This window comes from Suncus etruscus, chromosome 15 (genome assembly GCF_024139225.1).
Source record: "Suncus etruscus isolate mSunEtr1 chromosome 15, mSunEtr1.pri.cur, whole genome shotgun sequence".
Classification (NCBI taxonomy): Eukaryota; Metazoa; Chordata; class Mammalia; order Eulipotyphla; family Soricidae; genus Suncus; species Suncus etruscus.
This window is the reverse complement of record NC_064862.1, coordinates 66527135-66540915: the sequence shown is the minus strand read 5'-3', so window position 1 is coordinate 66540915 and position 13781 is coordinate 66527135. Positions and strand designations below refer to the sequence as shown.

The window sequence follows — 13781 nt, the reverse complement described above, 5'->3', positions numbered from 1 at the left end:
AGAGAGTGAGAGTATTTATATGAGAGGGGAGAGAGAGATAGAGAGAAGGAAGGAAGGAAGGAAGGAAGGAAGGAAGGAAGGAAGGAAGGAAGGAGGGAAGGAAGGAGGGAGGGAGGGAGGGAGGGAAGGGAGGAGGGAGGGAGGGAGGAGGGAGGGAGGGAGGGAAGAAGGAAGGAAGGAAGGAGGGAAGGAGGGAGGAGGGAGGGAGGGAGGGAAGAAGGAAGGAAGGAAGGAAGGAGGGAGGGAGGGAGGGAGGGAAGAAGGAAGGAAGGAAGGAGGGAGGGAGGGAGGGAAGGGAGGAGGGAGGGAGGGAGGGAAGGGAAGAGGGAGGGAGGGAGGGAAGAAGGAAGGAGGGAGGGAGGGAGGGAAGAAGGAAGGAAGGAGGGAGGGAGGGAGGAAGGAGGGAGGGAGGGAGGGAGGGAGGAAGGGAGGAAGGAGGGAGGGAGGGAGGAACGAAGGAAGGAAGAAAGGAAGGAAGGAGGGAGGGAAGGGAGGAGGGAGGGAGGGAGGGAGGAAGGAGGGAGGGAGGGAGGGAGGGAGGGAGGAAGGAAGGAAGGAAAGAAGGAAGGAGGAAGGAAGGAGGAAGGAAGGAGGGAAGAAAGGAGGGAGGAAGGAAGGAAGGAAGGAGGGAGGGAGGGAGGAAGGAAGGAAGGAAGGAAGGAAAGAAGAAAGGAAGGAAGGAAGGAAGGAAGGAGGGAGGGAGGGAGGGAGGAACGAAGGAAGGAAGGAAGGAAGGAAGGAGGGAGGGAGGGAAGGGAGGAGGGAGGGAGGGAAGGGAGGAGGGAGGGAGGGAAGGGAGGAGGGAGGGAGGGAAGGGAGGAGGGAGGGAGGGAAGGGAAGAGGGAGGGAGGGAAGGGAGGAGGGAGGGAGGAAGGAGGGAGGGAGGGAGGAAGGAGGGAGGGAGGGAAGGGAGGAGGGAGGGAGGGAAGGGAGGAGGGAGGGACGGAGGAAGGAGGGAGGGAGGGAGGAAGGAAGGAAGGAAAGAAGGAAGGAAGGAAGGAAGGAAGAAAGGAAGGAAGGAAGGAGGGAGGGAGGGAGGGAGGGAGGAACGAAGGAAGGAAGGAAGGAAGGAGGAAGGAAGGAAGGAGGGAAGGAAGGAGGGAGGGAGGAAGTAAGGAAGGAGGGAGGGAGGGAGGGAGGAAGGAGGGAGGGAGGGAGGGAGGGAGGGAGGGAGGGAGGAAGGAAGGAAGGAGGAAGGAAGGAGGGAGGGAGGGAAGGAGGAAGGAAGGAAGGAGGAAGGAGGGAGGGAGGGAAGGAGAAGGAGGGAGGGAGGGAGGGAGGAAGGAAGGAAGGAAGGAGGGAGGGAGGGAAGGGAGGAGGGAGGGAGGGAAGGGAGGGGGGAGGGAGGGAGGAAGGAGGAAGGGAGGGAAGGGAGGAGGGAGGGAGGGAGGAAGGAGGGAGGGAGGGAGGAAGGAAGGAAGGAAAGAAGGAAGGAAGGAAGGAAGGAAGGAAGGAAGGAAGGAAGGAAGGAAGGAAGGAAGGAAAGAAGGAAGGAAGGAAGGAGGGAGGGAGGGAGGGAGGAACGAAGGAAGGAAGGAAGGAAGGAGGAAGGAAGGAAGGAAGGAAGGAAAGAAGGAAGGAAGGAAGGAGGGAGGGAGGGAGGAAGGAAGGAAGGAAGGAAGGAAGGAGGAAGGAGGGAAGGAAGGAGGGAGGGAGGAAGGAAGGAAGGAGGGAGGGAGGGAGGAAGGAAGGAAGGAGGAAGGAAGGAGGGAGGGAGGGAGTGAAGGGGAAGGAGGGAGGGAGGGAGGGAGGAAGGAAGGAGGGAGGGAGGGAGGGAGGAACGAAGGAAGGAAGGAAGGAAGGAGGGAAGGAGGGAGGGAGGGAGGGAAGGGAGGAGGGAGGGAGGAAGGAAGGAGGGAGGGAGGGAGGAAGGGAGGAGGGAGGGAGGGAAGGGAGGCGGGAGGGAGGGAGGGAAGGGAGGAGGGAGAGAGGGAAGGGAGGAGGGAGGGAGGGAGGAAGGAGGGAGGGAGGGAGGGAAGGGAGGAGGGAGGGAGGGAGGAAGGAGTGAGGGAGGGAGGAAGGAAGGAAGGAAGGAAAGAAGGAAGGAAGGAAGAAAGGAAGGAAGGAAGGAGGGAGGGAGGGAGGGAGGAACGAAGGAAGGAAGGAAGGAAGGAGGAAGGAAGGAAGGAAGGAAGGAGGGAAGGAAGGAGGGAGGGAGGAAGGAAGGAAGGAGGAGGGAGGGAGGAAGGAAGGAAGGAAGGAGGAAGGAAGGAAGGAGGAAGGGAGGGAGGGAAGGGGAAGGAGGGAGGGAGGGAGGGAGGAAGGAAGGAAGGAAGGAGGGAGGGAGGGAGGAACGAAGGAAGGAAGGAAGGAGGGAGGGAGGGAAGGGAGGAGGGAGGGAGGGAAGGGAGGAGGGAGGGAGGGAAGGGAGGAGGGAGGGAGGGAAGGGAAGAGGGAGGGAGGAAGGGAGGAGGGAGGGAGGGAAGGGAGGAGGGAGGGAGGGAGGAAGGAGGGAGGGAGGGAAGGGAGGAGGGAGGGAGGGAAGGGAGGAGGGAGGGAGGGAGGAAGGAGGGAGGGAGGAAGGAAGGAAGGAAGGAAGGAAGGAAGGAAGGAAGGAAGGAAGGAAGGAAGGAAGGAAGGAAGGAAGGAAGGAAGGAAGAGTGAGTCAGACTTAAAACCAGAAAACCAAACACAAAAGTCAAGCTGTGACCCAGATCATAAGAACACACTCTGTACATTCCTTGCCTCACACTTCTGCTCCCTCTGGGCCTGGTAGCTCAGAGTAAAGCTGGTAACATGTGTTACCAGTCTGAGTGTTCTCAGCACCCGAAGAGGTCAGCAGAAGTTGACTTAAGGGAAAAGGGGGTTCTTAAATTAGGTGAAACTAATGGAACTGATGGAACAAGTAGGACTTGATGGCCCAGTGACTTTCTATCAGCCTTTTAATAGTGGGTTACATGTCCCACAGGTGATGGCAGCACACAGAGAGAGAAAGGCTCCTTTTACTCTATGTTCCCAACAAGTAGAAAGCCCATAGAACTGGTATCTGTCTTGGCAACAAGGAAAGGTCCCCAAGTCATTTCCACCCATGCCAAAGCTTTTGACTGCCGTTAGCTTAACATATGGAGTAGCCATTGAGATAACTATAGTCCCATTTGAAACCAATACTCTCTCTCATCAATCTTGGTCGATTAATGTACCTCATTAATCAGTCTTGAAAAAAGCAAGGTCTCCCCCACTGCCCCAGTTTCCAGAAGTTGAAGATTCTTACCAGGTGCATTCCAATGGAGGTGGCCATAGCCGTCTCTATCTCTGTTCCCACATCCTCGATGAAGGGGTACTCATCCTGCCGGTGGACAATCACCTTCGCCCCCGTGGAGGACACCAGGAATGGATTATACTCCTCCTCATCTATGTACAAGATGACCTGCAGTCCTGGAAGCAGTAAGCAAGTCCACTTGGGTCAAAGGTGAGAACCTTCCCTGGATTTTCCTTCCTTCTCTCCTGTTGTGTTCTGGGAGCCTCAAGACTTGGACCCAGGTATTTCTAAAAGGTGAAAAGTGACCCAGAACTACTCTGCCCTATGAGGCCCACTAGGGGTCAAGACACTTTACTGATCTATGCAGTATTCCCAGAACTTAGCACAGAATAAAGGGAACAGGCTTATATCAGTTCTGTTGGGCCTCAGTGTCTCCTCTCTAGCCCAAGATAGGTGTCTGAACATGTCTTTAAATGGGGCTTCTACAGATTCTGTGAAGGCCCCAAAAAGACTTACAGACTGGGACTGCTCGTCACCTCACCAGGAAAGATACCTGCTAACTTCTCTCCCTGCCCTCACCCTTGTAGTCTATCCTGCACCCAACCCCTAGAAAGAACATTTTAGTTTGGGGGGCAAAGCATCTCCCAAGCATTACTCAGGGAGTCTGGAGCAATTCCCAGGTACACTTGACCCAATGCTGCCTAGGTCCAGCAGTGCTGAAGGACACTACAATGCTACTCAGAGGACCATATGGGACTTAGAATTGAACTTGGGGCTATTGCATGACAGGCATATGTTCCAGTTCAAGGGCCAGAGCCCAAAAGGTTCTGGTTTCATTGAAAACAGGATTAGTGACTCTGACCGGAAACCCTTTGGGGCTGTCTTGTTGGCCCATGGGCTCCCTGGGAACACCATAACATAAGACAAATCCACCTGGCTGGCTGCCCTGGTCACGCTGGTCCAGTCTCTGCCCTCTTGCCAGTATCATTGCTTCATAAACTCTAAGAGCAGTGGAATATCTGTCTCTCAACTATATTGGGTTAATCTCTTTCTCAGGTCTTTTGAGGGACCAAACCTAGTAATAACCGAGGGCCACTCTTGGAGGGCCATCAGGTGCCAGTATCAAGCCCAGGGTTGCTTCTCCTCTTTTATCCTGTGAGCCCTCTCTCTGGCCCTCCTGCTCTTTTGTTTGTTTGTTTGTTTGTTTGTTTTTGGGTCACAGCCAGTGACACTCAGGGGTTACTCCTGGCTATGCACTTAGAAATTGCTCCTGACTTGGAGGACCATATGGGATGCCCAGGGATCGAACCATGGTCCATTCTAGATTGGCCTCGTGACGCAAATGCCCCTACTATTGCACCCCTGCTCCGGCCCCTCCTGCTCATTTTTTATCTGTTCCTTTATGGACCAAAGTTTGGACCTTCTCCTTGAATAATTTTTCTGGGCTACCTATCTGACATTTCCCCTTAGATCCAGCTGTCACTTTTCTTTTGACTTCCCATATCACCCTCAGTGAAGGCTCTCTGGAGACCATGCCTGTACTTGGATGCTCGTTTTTGTGTCTCTTCCCTTGAATTCTGGCCTCCTGAAAGCAGAGACAGAGCCTATCTCCTTCCTTGTCTGTCCCTGGCATCCTCCTGAGTCTCCATGTTTGGTAACTGAGCAAGCCATAGCAGGGCAGACAGAAGGACAGAAACATTCAGAAAGTTTGGTTCCCAGGCAGAGCTAGCCCAGAGGATGAAAGTGATGCCCTCAAAGTCACAGGCCTATAGGAGGCAGTATGAGGCTCTCATGTCCTGAGGATGTGCCCCACTAAAGGACCAGCACCTTTGGGTTTCTTGTGGCCTTGGGAAGAAAGCAGAGAGCACTGCATAGGTCAGAGTCTACTCTATGGCCATCTGGCCCTGGCCTGGCCAGGAACTGCCTGATTGGCTCGAACCCTTCCCAGCGTTCCTTTCTGTGGAGGTCAGTCCAGGGCCGAGTCTCTGCCTCTCCGCAGAGAAAGGCAGTGAGTCCAAGCCCAGGGAGAAAGAAGCAGGAAAGGGAGGATTGGTAGAGCACCAATAGGTGCTCTGGTGACACTGTGATGGGGCTGAAATGGGACTGAGGTGGTACAGGACTGACACTGAGGTGGTGCAGGACTGGGACTGAGGTAGTGTGGGACTGGGACTGAGGTGGTGCAGAAAAATGAAGGTACTGAGAAAAAGCACTGTTTCCTAGACTGGGTCAGCATTGATGTCCCTCCTTAGACACTATTCCCATGGGACAATATTTGGAGACAAGTTATAGAGGCAGAGTTAGGTAAATTGAGCTCCCTCGAGAGGGTCCTAATCCCACTCAGGTGCTGCCCTGTTGAGGTAAGATGCTGGAATGCTCCAGAGTGCTTTGGAGTGCTCTAGACTGCACATGCTTTATGGGGCTCTGCCACTCTTGCCTCTGTGTCTGTCTCTGAATCTCTGTCCCTCTGTCTTTGTCTCTGTCTCTCTTTGACTCCTGGTCACAGAGGGACACGTGAGGACACAGTGACAGTGGCTGACAGGAGCCCAGTAGAGTCCTTCTGTGCCATACCTTGCTAGGGAGAAAGAACTGTGGAACTGATGGAAGGTTGGGCCCTGTCCCACCAGACCCAACACTGCATGTTGTTGGCTGTGGCTGTGAGTGCAGCCTGTGGGCGTTTGGGTCTTTGGGGGGACCTTCTCAGCCTGGTGGCAGGAGAGCTGACCTGGCGTCCCACTGAACCGGCTCCCGAGCTGTCATTGGAGCTGAGATAAAGGCATGTTTGTCTCCCTAATCTCCAGCCCAGCTTATCTGGCTCCTCCACCTGCCAGCATTACTCATTCCAGCCACCAGCTGCAGCCACAGTGGTTCCCGGGAGCAGGTCGTGACAGTCCCTGTCCCAAGATGGAAAAAGGAAACCAGGGAAGAAGCTGAGGGCTTCCCTGGGGGCTGGGCCTGTGGGGAGATTCTCCCCATTTCTAGAAAGTACCAGTGACCCTCCATTGTTTGCTCATGGCTAGAGCAGCCCAAATACCTTTGGTGTGCTGTGCTTACCATATTCACTGCCACCCATGGAGGTGCTAAGGATCGTCTCATTCTCTTTGCTGTTGAACGTGTAGCAATTTCCATACATCGGATGGTGGAAAAGAGTGAAGTTCCTGGGGATGGAGAAGATAAGGAGAAGGGCTTGAACACCCAGCAGCACAGCAGAGCTGAAGCTGGGCTTAGTGAAGGTGGCCAAAGCTTGTCTATGGGTGGTGGGAGCAGACAGGAGGCCCCGAGTCACCTTCCTTCAGAGAAACATCCAGAAACATTGCTAGAGAATCCAGGCGCTTGCCTTGCACACAGCTGACCCAGGTTTAATCCCCAATATCACATATGATCCCTGAGCATGGCCAGGAGTGAATCCTGATAGTAGAGCCAGGAGTAACCCCTGAGCACTGCCAGGTGTGATCCCAAAACAACAACCAAGAGAATCCGATTCTCTTCTCTTTCCTTCCTTAACACTCAGAACTTCTAGGTCCCTTCATTGGTGCTGCTCTCACTCCCATTCACTACTCCCTATTCTCTACTCCCTACTCCAGGTAGCTCCAGACACTTTCCCTCAACCTCACATCCTGAGAAAAGAAAGAAAAGAACCTCAAGAGTAGGAATCACATTGTCTGGGTGATTACAATCACACTGTAAGTTGAGCCCCTAAGAAACATAATTCCAAGTGCTGTTTTTTTGTTTGTTTGTTTTGTTTGTTTGTTTGTTTTTGGTTTGGGGTCACACCCGGCAGTGCTCAGGGGTTACTTCTATGCTCTATGCTCTGAAATCACTCCCGACAGGCTCAAGGGACCATATGGGATGCTGGGATTCGAACCACTGACCTTCTGCATGAAAGGCAAACACCTTACCTCCATGCTATCTCTCTGGCCCCCCAAGAGCTGTTTTCAAAGGACCAATATCCAATTTTATTTTCCATTTTGGGAATTTTAGCATCACACAAACACCTGTGCTCTGGGCTTACTTCCCACTCACAGATCAGGAATGGGACCAGGAATGGCTGCATGTCAGATAAGAATCTTTTCCTCCATACTACCTCTCCTATCCTAAGAACCAGTATCCTGATTCCTGTAGAGGAAGGTTAGAAGTGTCCAGGAGTGAAAATGCCTGGCGTCTACCCTTCAGAAAGGCAGAAAGGGTCCGCAGATCACCGCCAGACACAGGAACTTCGACTCAAAGGTAGAAAGAAGGTCTGAGAGCTGCCCTACCACATGGGCTGCCCGCCATCTCCCACTTTGCCCTCTGTGCTCCATCAGCACTTCACAATCCTTGGTGTGAATCTTAGTGATCAACAAGGTTTCAAACACACATCCGGTGTCTGTGAGTATTAGGATCTTTTGAAATTGTGTAGTCCCCATTATCACTGGCTCAAAGGTCTTATGTGAAGGACCTTGGAGCTGCCTGTAGTGAAAAGTTGGTGCCTGCCCTTAGACTCCCGACAGCAGTCTACCCTGTCTCACCTGGGGTCACAGGATACCCCATCAAAGAAGCAGGTGATCATCAGTTCCTCAGCCGAGTAGCTCATGTTGATTTTCTTCTCCAGAGGTACCTGCGCCATGATGTTCATATAGTGCAGCTTGTACCACTCCTGGATGGCATTGACCCCTGAGCTGAAGGTGTAGACAGCACAGTTGGCCGTGTCATTGGAGCACTGTGGGAGGAGAAGATGGGTGTAAAGTGCTTGCTCTTCCACCATCTGCAGTAAGATGGTGACGATGTGAGATGAAAAATGTCCACATGGGCATGGCCTTTCCCAGCCTCAAGGATCCCTGGGTACTGGGGGCTGAACCAGGCAGGTGTGCCACCTTCTCTGCTTCCTGCCCAGGACTGGCTCAAATAACAGCTCATCAGGGTTCCCCAGATCACCAACTACCTTCAGGTGATGGTTCTCCCCAAGTTCCTGCTCTCATTCTCCAGCCGCACTGTTTTCCAGTGGACCAGTGTTCGTAAAACTGGAAATCTAGCCTGGACTTGACCCTGAATCTGCAGGAATTAAGGCAAGACATTTTGTCTCTGCTATTTCACCTCTAAAATAGTGAAAACCCCTGTTTCCAGGGTGAAAGAGGGAAGAGAGAGAGAGAGAAAGAGAGAGAGAGAGAGAGAGAGAGAGAGAGAGAGAGAAGAGAGTGTATAGGGTTCAGTCCATGGTTCCACATGGTTCCTTGAACACAGAGCCAGTAATAACCCCCAACTAACTCCCTAACTCTTAACTCCCTGCCCCAATACCTTCCTTCTCTATTTTATAGTAGCTAGAGGACAGACCCTTAAAATATAGGACAATTAAGGCTAGAGAGCTCAATGGGCTGGTACATCTGTATTCCATGTGGGAGCCCTGGGCCCAAGCTCAGATACTGCTGAGAAAGGCCTCTGAATACTATCTCAAAAGTAAAATTCAAATTCAGGCTATGGGCCAGAGTAACAGTAACAGTAACAGATAAGTTGTCTATCATGTATGTGGCTGATCTGACACCATATATGTTCCCCTGAGCACTGCTAGGAATGAGTCCTGAGTGCAGAGCCAGGAATAAGCCCTGAGCACCACTTGGTGTGACCCCCAAAACAAAACAAAAATTTTAAGATAAAGAGAACTTTAGAAGGTAACTGTGGCACATCAGTGGTTCTCCTCACATGGGACTCAGAAATGCTTCAAAAAACACATGTTGAAGATCTAGAGCAACTGTGGGACTCTCAGACATGAATCCAGGCAACTATGAAGCATGTCTGTGAAGGAGAAAGAGGGAGGGGCCAGGGCAATAGCACAACAGGTAGGGTATTTGCCTCACATATGGCTGAACCAGGTTCGATCTTTGAAGTCTCATATGTTTTCCCAAACCCACCAGGAGTAGTTTTTGAGAGTAGAGCCAGGAGTAACCCCTGATCACTGCCAGGTGTGGCCCCAAACAAACAAAAACAAAAGGAGAGGAGAGATAGTCAGCTTCCCAGGACTGGGACTAAAGTTGGGGCCCTTCATAGCCTTAAGTTAGAGGCAGCTTTTACCCCAGAGAGGGGCCGGCTGTTGGAGGGTGGGAGGTGGGAGGTGGGGGTGCTCAACAAGGCTGTGGACTTCACCTAGGGAGAATGTCAGCCTTTTCTGGGCCCTTCAAGCAGACCAGAATGAGGAGATAAACTACACTGAGGCTCTCATGGGACACACTCAGTGCCTCTGCAGTGTTTTAGCATCTTCTTCCTTCTGATGTCTGCATCCCTATTTTGCTTTGCTGCAGTTTCCTTTCCCCTTTGGATGCAGTCTGATCATCAAAATGTGCCACTCTGGTGCCAGGAAAGCACTCATGGCCTAGGCCCTGAGTTAACTCTATGGTGCCCGCATGCCCCCCTAGAATTGTTGGGTGTACCTCTATTGTTCCTAAGCACCACCAGGCCCCAGAATTGAACTCTGGGCCTTGAGGACTGCCCAACCCCCTCAATCCCAGGTGAAAAGGGGTACTGTCCTCCACAACCATCGCTGGACTTTATTTTTGCCAACCAGATGACTTCCAGATGGAAACTGAACCCATCTTTATGGAGGACTCAACAAAACAGAGTGCACAAAGCCACCATTTATGTTACCAGTCAGTCATGGCTGAAAGACACGGTTCTGCCACCATTGTGGCCACCAAGGTCCTGTGATTTTCCTTAATTTCTTTTATCTTTTTTTTTTTGGAGGGGGGTCACACCTGGCAGCGCACAGGGATTACTCCTGGCTCTGTGCTCAGAAATCGCTCCTAGCTGGCTTGGGATGACCATATGGGATGTCGGGATTTGAACTGTCGGTCCTGAGTCGGTTGTGTGAAAGGCAAATGCCCTACCACTGTGCTATCTATCTCTCCGGACCCTTGTCTTTTTTTGATTTGGGTCATACCCAGAGATGCTCAGGAGTTATTCCTGGCTCTCTGCTCAGGAATTACCTTGGGCAGTGCTCAAGGGGACCTTAAGTGGTACGGAGAATTGAACCTGGATCAGCTGCACGTAAGGTCAACACCCAGTCCCTCTTCTCTCATTTCTACGGGGGAACATGAACCTTTTAATGTGACTTTCATTTTTCCGCCCTTATTTAAGACCCCCCCGCCTGCACTTTTTTTTGTTTGTTTTGGTTTTTGGGCTACACCCGGTGACACTCAGGGGTTACTCCTGGCTATGCACTCAGAAATCTCTCCTGGCTTGGGGGACCATGTGAGATGCGGGGGATCAAACTAAATTAGCGCGTGCAAGGCAACACACTACCACTTGTGCCACCGCTCCGGTCCCATCCCCTAAACTTTTTTTCATCGCCTGCAACTCATTCACCAGGATGGGGGTGTGTTTCTGTCTGCAAGACCCGATGGGGTTCACAGCAAAGAAGTGTTCCTTGCACGTGGTCTCTGCAGCGTCCCTCTCCCAGTCTCCCAGGGGGGGCAGCGCGGGGCTCACCAGCTGGAAGCCCACCACCTTCTTTGACTCGTGGACCTGCACCACATCGGCCGCCTTGTGAATCATGCGGCCTCCTACTCTCCGCTTGTGGCCGGTGAGGAAGTCCCTGGCCGTGTGCCTCTCATCCTGGTCGAAAATGAGCAGCGGGGCCAGGTTGATGAATTTGGGCTGCAGGCCCTCCCAGGCCTGACCCCAGGGTTCTGCATCACGGCGCCTGCGAGACTTGATCTCTGAGAAGCCGTAGAGGGTCTTCAGGGCGCTTCTAGTCTCCTGCTCCAGGTCGGCCAGCAGGTCCCGTACAGCGCTGTACCTGCCAAGTGGGGCCCGGGGTGGAATCAGCGAGAGCGCCATCGCTGGCAGCATAACGCCACTACGCTCACCTCTCCCACCGCCTCAGTCTGGGACTTGGGCCCTGAATGCAGGGTCACCCCTGGGTGACTCTCAGGGCTGCTGCTGGTGTCTGCTTGCTCTCAGGGTGTGTTGATGAGGTCGCCCCAACCAGCATTTCTGGAGTGGTGACTGTCAGGTGGCTCCTATAAACCAGCCCCGCTGCGGACGAGTAAATAACAGCTGCCTGGCTTTTCAGGGGCCAGGCGCCTCCTCCAACCTGTACCCTACTCCTTGTACCCTGCCTCAGCATCCCTAAGCCCTGATGCTCCCCCCAATGTGGGAGAAGGCTGAGAGGAGGTACCACACTGTGTGTGCGACAGAAGCAGGGGGAGAGGGAAGGACATCCAAGGAATGCAGAGATTTTCATTCCTCCATTGGTCCTAACCCTCCTCGTTTCCCTGTCAATGCAGGCTGAAAGGGGGCGCAGGAGCTACACTCCCCCTCCTGGTTCTAGAATGTGTGACCCAGAACAAGCTGTTTGACCTCTCAGGGTTTCAGCTTGCACCTCTGTAAAATGAGGTGTTTGAAAAGAGCATATGTGTTACTATAAAACGGGGTGATCAGGAAGAGCCCGTGTATTACTATGTATTCTAAGTAGCGAGGACTACCCCTGTGGGTATGTGCACAGTAATCATATCTGTAATTTTATGAGCATAATTACATTTTTTAAAAATTTACACCTTTTCTGGGACCAAGAGAGGGTTGGGATTGTTTTAGTCTCTGGCCTGAATGTGGATATGACAGTGTGTGGATGTTTAATGGTAGCCGTGAAGCAAATGACAGACAGGAAGAAGGAAGGAGGAAGGGAGGGAAGGAGGAAGTGTCGGAAGGAGGAAGGGAGGAACGGAAGAAGAGAGGGAAGGAGGAAGGAAAGACTTCGAGAGGGAAGTGAAGACGAGCCCCTGTTTTTGAATCTGAGCTTTGCCACTAACTCAAGGATGACGCAGGACACGTGAGTGTCCTTAGCTCATCTTGCTCCCTGGTTTTTCCCCCTCCCACCGCACCCCAACTCTGGCACAGGCTCCTGTCAGCCTCACACACCTGCTTTCCCCATTAAAGCAGGTCTAACAGGCAGCCTGGAGGGAGCACCGGAGGGTGAACTGGCCCAGAGCTCAGGATCTCAATTAGTGGGGCTGGGCTCACTTGGAGGAGGGTTGGGGCAGATGCTCTGCTTAGAGAAGTCACCTGGGTGTCACTTCTGAGTCACATTCTAGCTCAGGTTCCTGGGAGAGTGAGGGTGTGAAATTGGGGGTGGGGGTATCTAAGCTGCCATGCACACACAAGCACGTTGTGTGTGAGTGTGTATGTGTGTGTGTGTATTGTGTATGTGTGTCTAGTATTGTGTATGTGTGTCTGGGAGGGGACAGAGCTCATTCTAGGCGCAACCTTCCGGCCTCCCAATCCTGCCTTCCCTGCAAGCGCGTCCTCAGAAGCAGCTGAGCGCTTGAAAACTTGGCACAGATTTGAGAGCCAGGAGAGCTTTAACCAGGCTGGCAGAACCGGCCAGAGGTTGGCAGAGTCCCTGCCCCTGCGGGAGGGGCGGCCGTGCAGTGCCTCTTACTTGTAGGGGTTGATGTTGCAGATGGTGACGGCGGGGAAGTCAAGCTTCTGGAAGTGGACTTTGATAGACACGGAGACAGTGTAGAAGGAGAAGACAAGCAGGGCGCACTGCCAGAAAATGAGCGCCACAGCCGTGAGCGTGAAGATGATCCAGAGCAGGCGGCGTAGGCGGCCTCGAGACACCACGATGCGGCGGCAGCCATGCGTGTTGGTGTTCATGCAATACCAGTGCATCAGCTCCTTAATGGTGGGCGCCTGCGGGCCCGTCACCGGCAGGTTCTTCTTGATTTTCGCCTTGATCTTCTCCCCGGGAGCCATGGCCGCGGTGGGACGGGCTGGGCTGGAGGGACAGAGAGGGGAAAGTGGGTGAGCGCCCTCGTGCCCACCCGGTGCCCACTGAGGCCCCCATTTTCATTTCCCGCCTGCATCTAGACTTTGTTCCCTTCTCCAGGATATTTGATCAGAGGTCACTTCTTCACCATTACTTCCTTGGACATCCAAGGGCCAAGCTTTCGGGGAGGAGGTGACATTTAACCTATGAATCATTGGATAGGTGCAAGCTTTCTACCACCACCTGAGTAGCCTGGGCCATTGGCCCCCTATCTCTCTAATCTTTATCCCACTGGAGTGCTGCCACCAGCTACCTGTGCCTCACACCCCACCAGCCTATGCTCCTCACAGCCACATTCCTATGTGGTCCTGTTCCTTGTGCCTAACGCAGAGCAGAGCAGAGATTCTGAGATCTGCAGACTGCTTGGAGATCAATTTGTTTGTTTGTTTGTTTTGGAGCCATACTCAGCTGTGTTCAGCACTTACTCCTGGCTCTGTGCTCAGGAAATAGTCCTGGCAGGGCTCGGGGACCATATTCGGTGCTGGGGATATAAGGAGGGTTGGCTGCCTGCAAAGCCAGCACCTTCCCCACTGGATTGTCCCTTCAGCACCCCAGGTCCCTCTCAGACCAATATAACAGACCAAGAGCATTTTCTTACAGTCCCTCCCAGGGGGGCCTCCCAGGCTTCCTGGTCACATTTTCCCAGCTCCCTTTTTCCTGGTGCTTTCCTGCAAGTGGAAAGTTTCTCTTTTCTCTTTCCAGTCAAGCCCTTTCTGATTCTAGAACATTGAATACAATGGTAGCCTCTGAGGATGGGCCACTTAATATCTTCCAGGCACAGCGCCAGAT

The 13781-nt window shown here is 53.1% G+C and overlaps 1 protein-coding gene across 1 annotated transcript in view; it reads right to left on the bottom strand.

Annotated features, from left to right (window-relative positions):
* The window catches only part of SCNN1G (sodium channel epithelial 1 subunit gamma), a 30027-nt gene extending 17108 nt beyond the window's left edge, over positions 1 to 12919 (bottom strand). The window contains exons 1-5 of the mRNA XM_049789515.1: positions 12603 to 12919; positions 10652 to 10961; positions 7705 to 7895; positions 6251 to 6354; positions 3212 to 3375 (exon numbers count right to left, since the gene is read on the bottom strand). Coding sequence (XP_049645472.1) covers positions 3212 to 3375; positions 6251 to 6354; positions 7705 to 7895; positions 10652 to 10961; positions 12603 to 12919 — 1086 coding nt within the window. The remainder of the gene's footprint in view (positions 1 to 3211; positions 3376 to 6250; positions 6355 to 7704; positions 7896 to 10651; positions 10962 to 12602) is intronic.
* Positions 12920 to 13781: the final 862 nt, after the last annotated feature.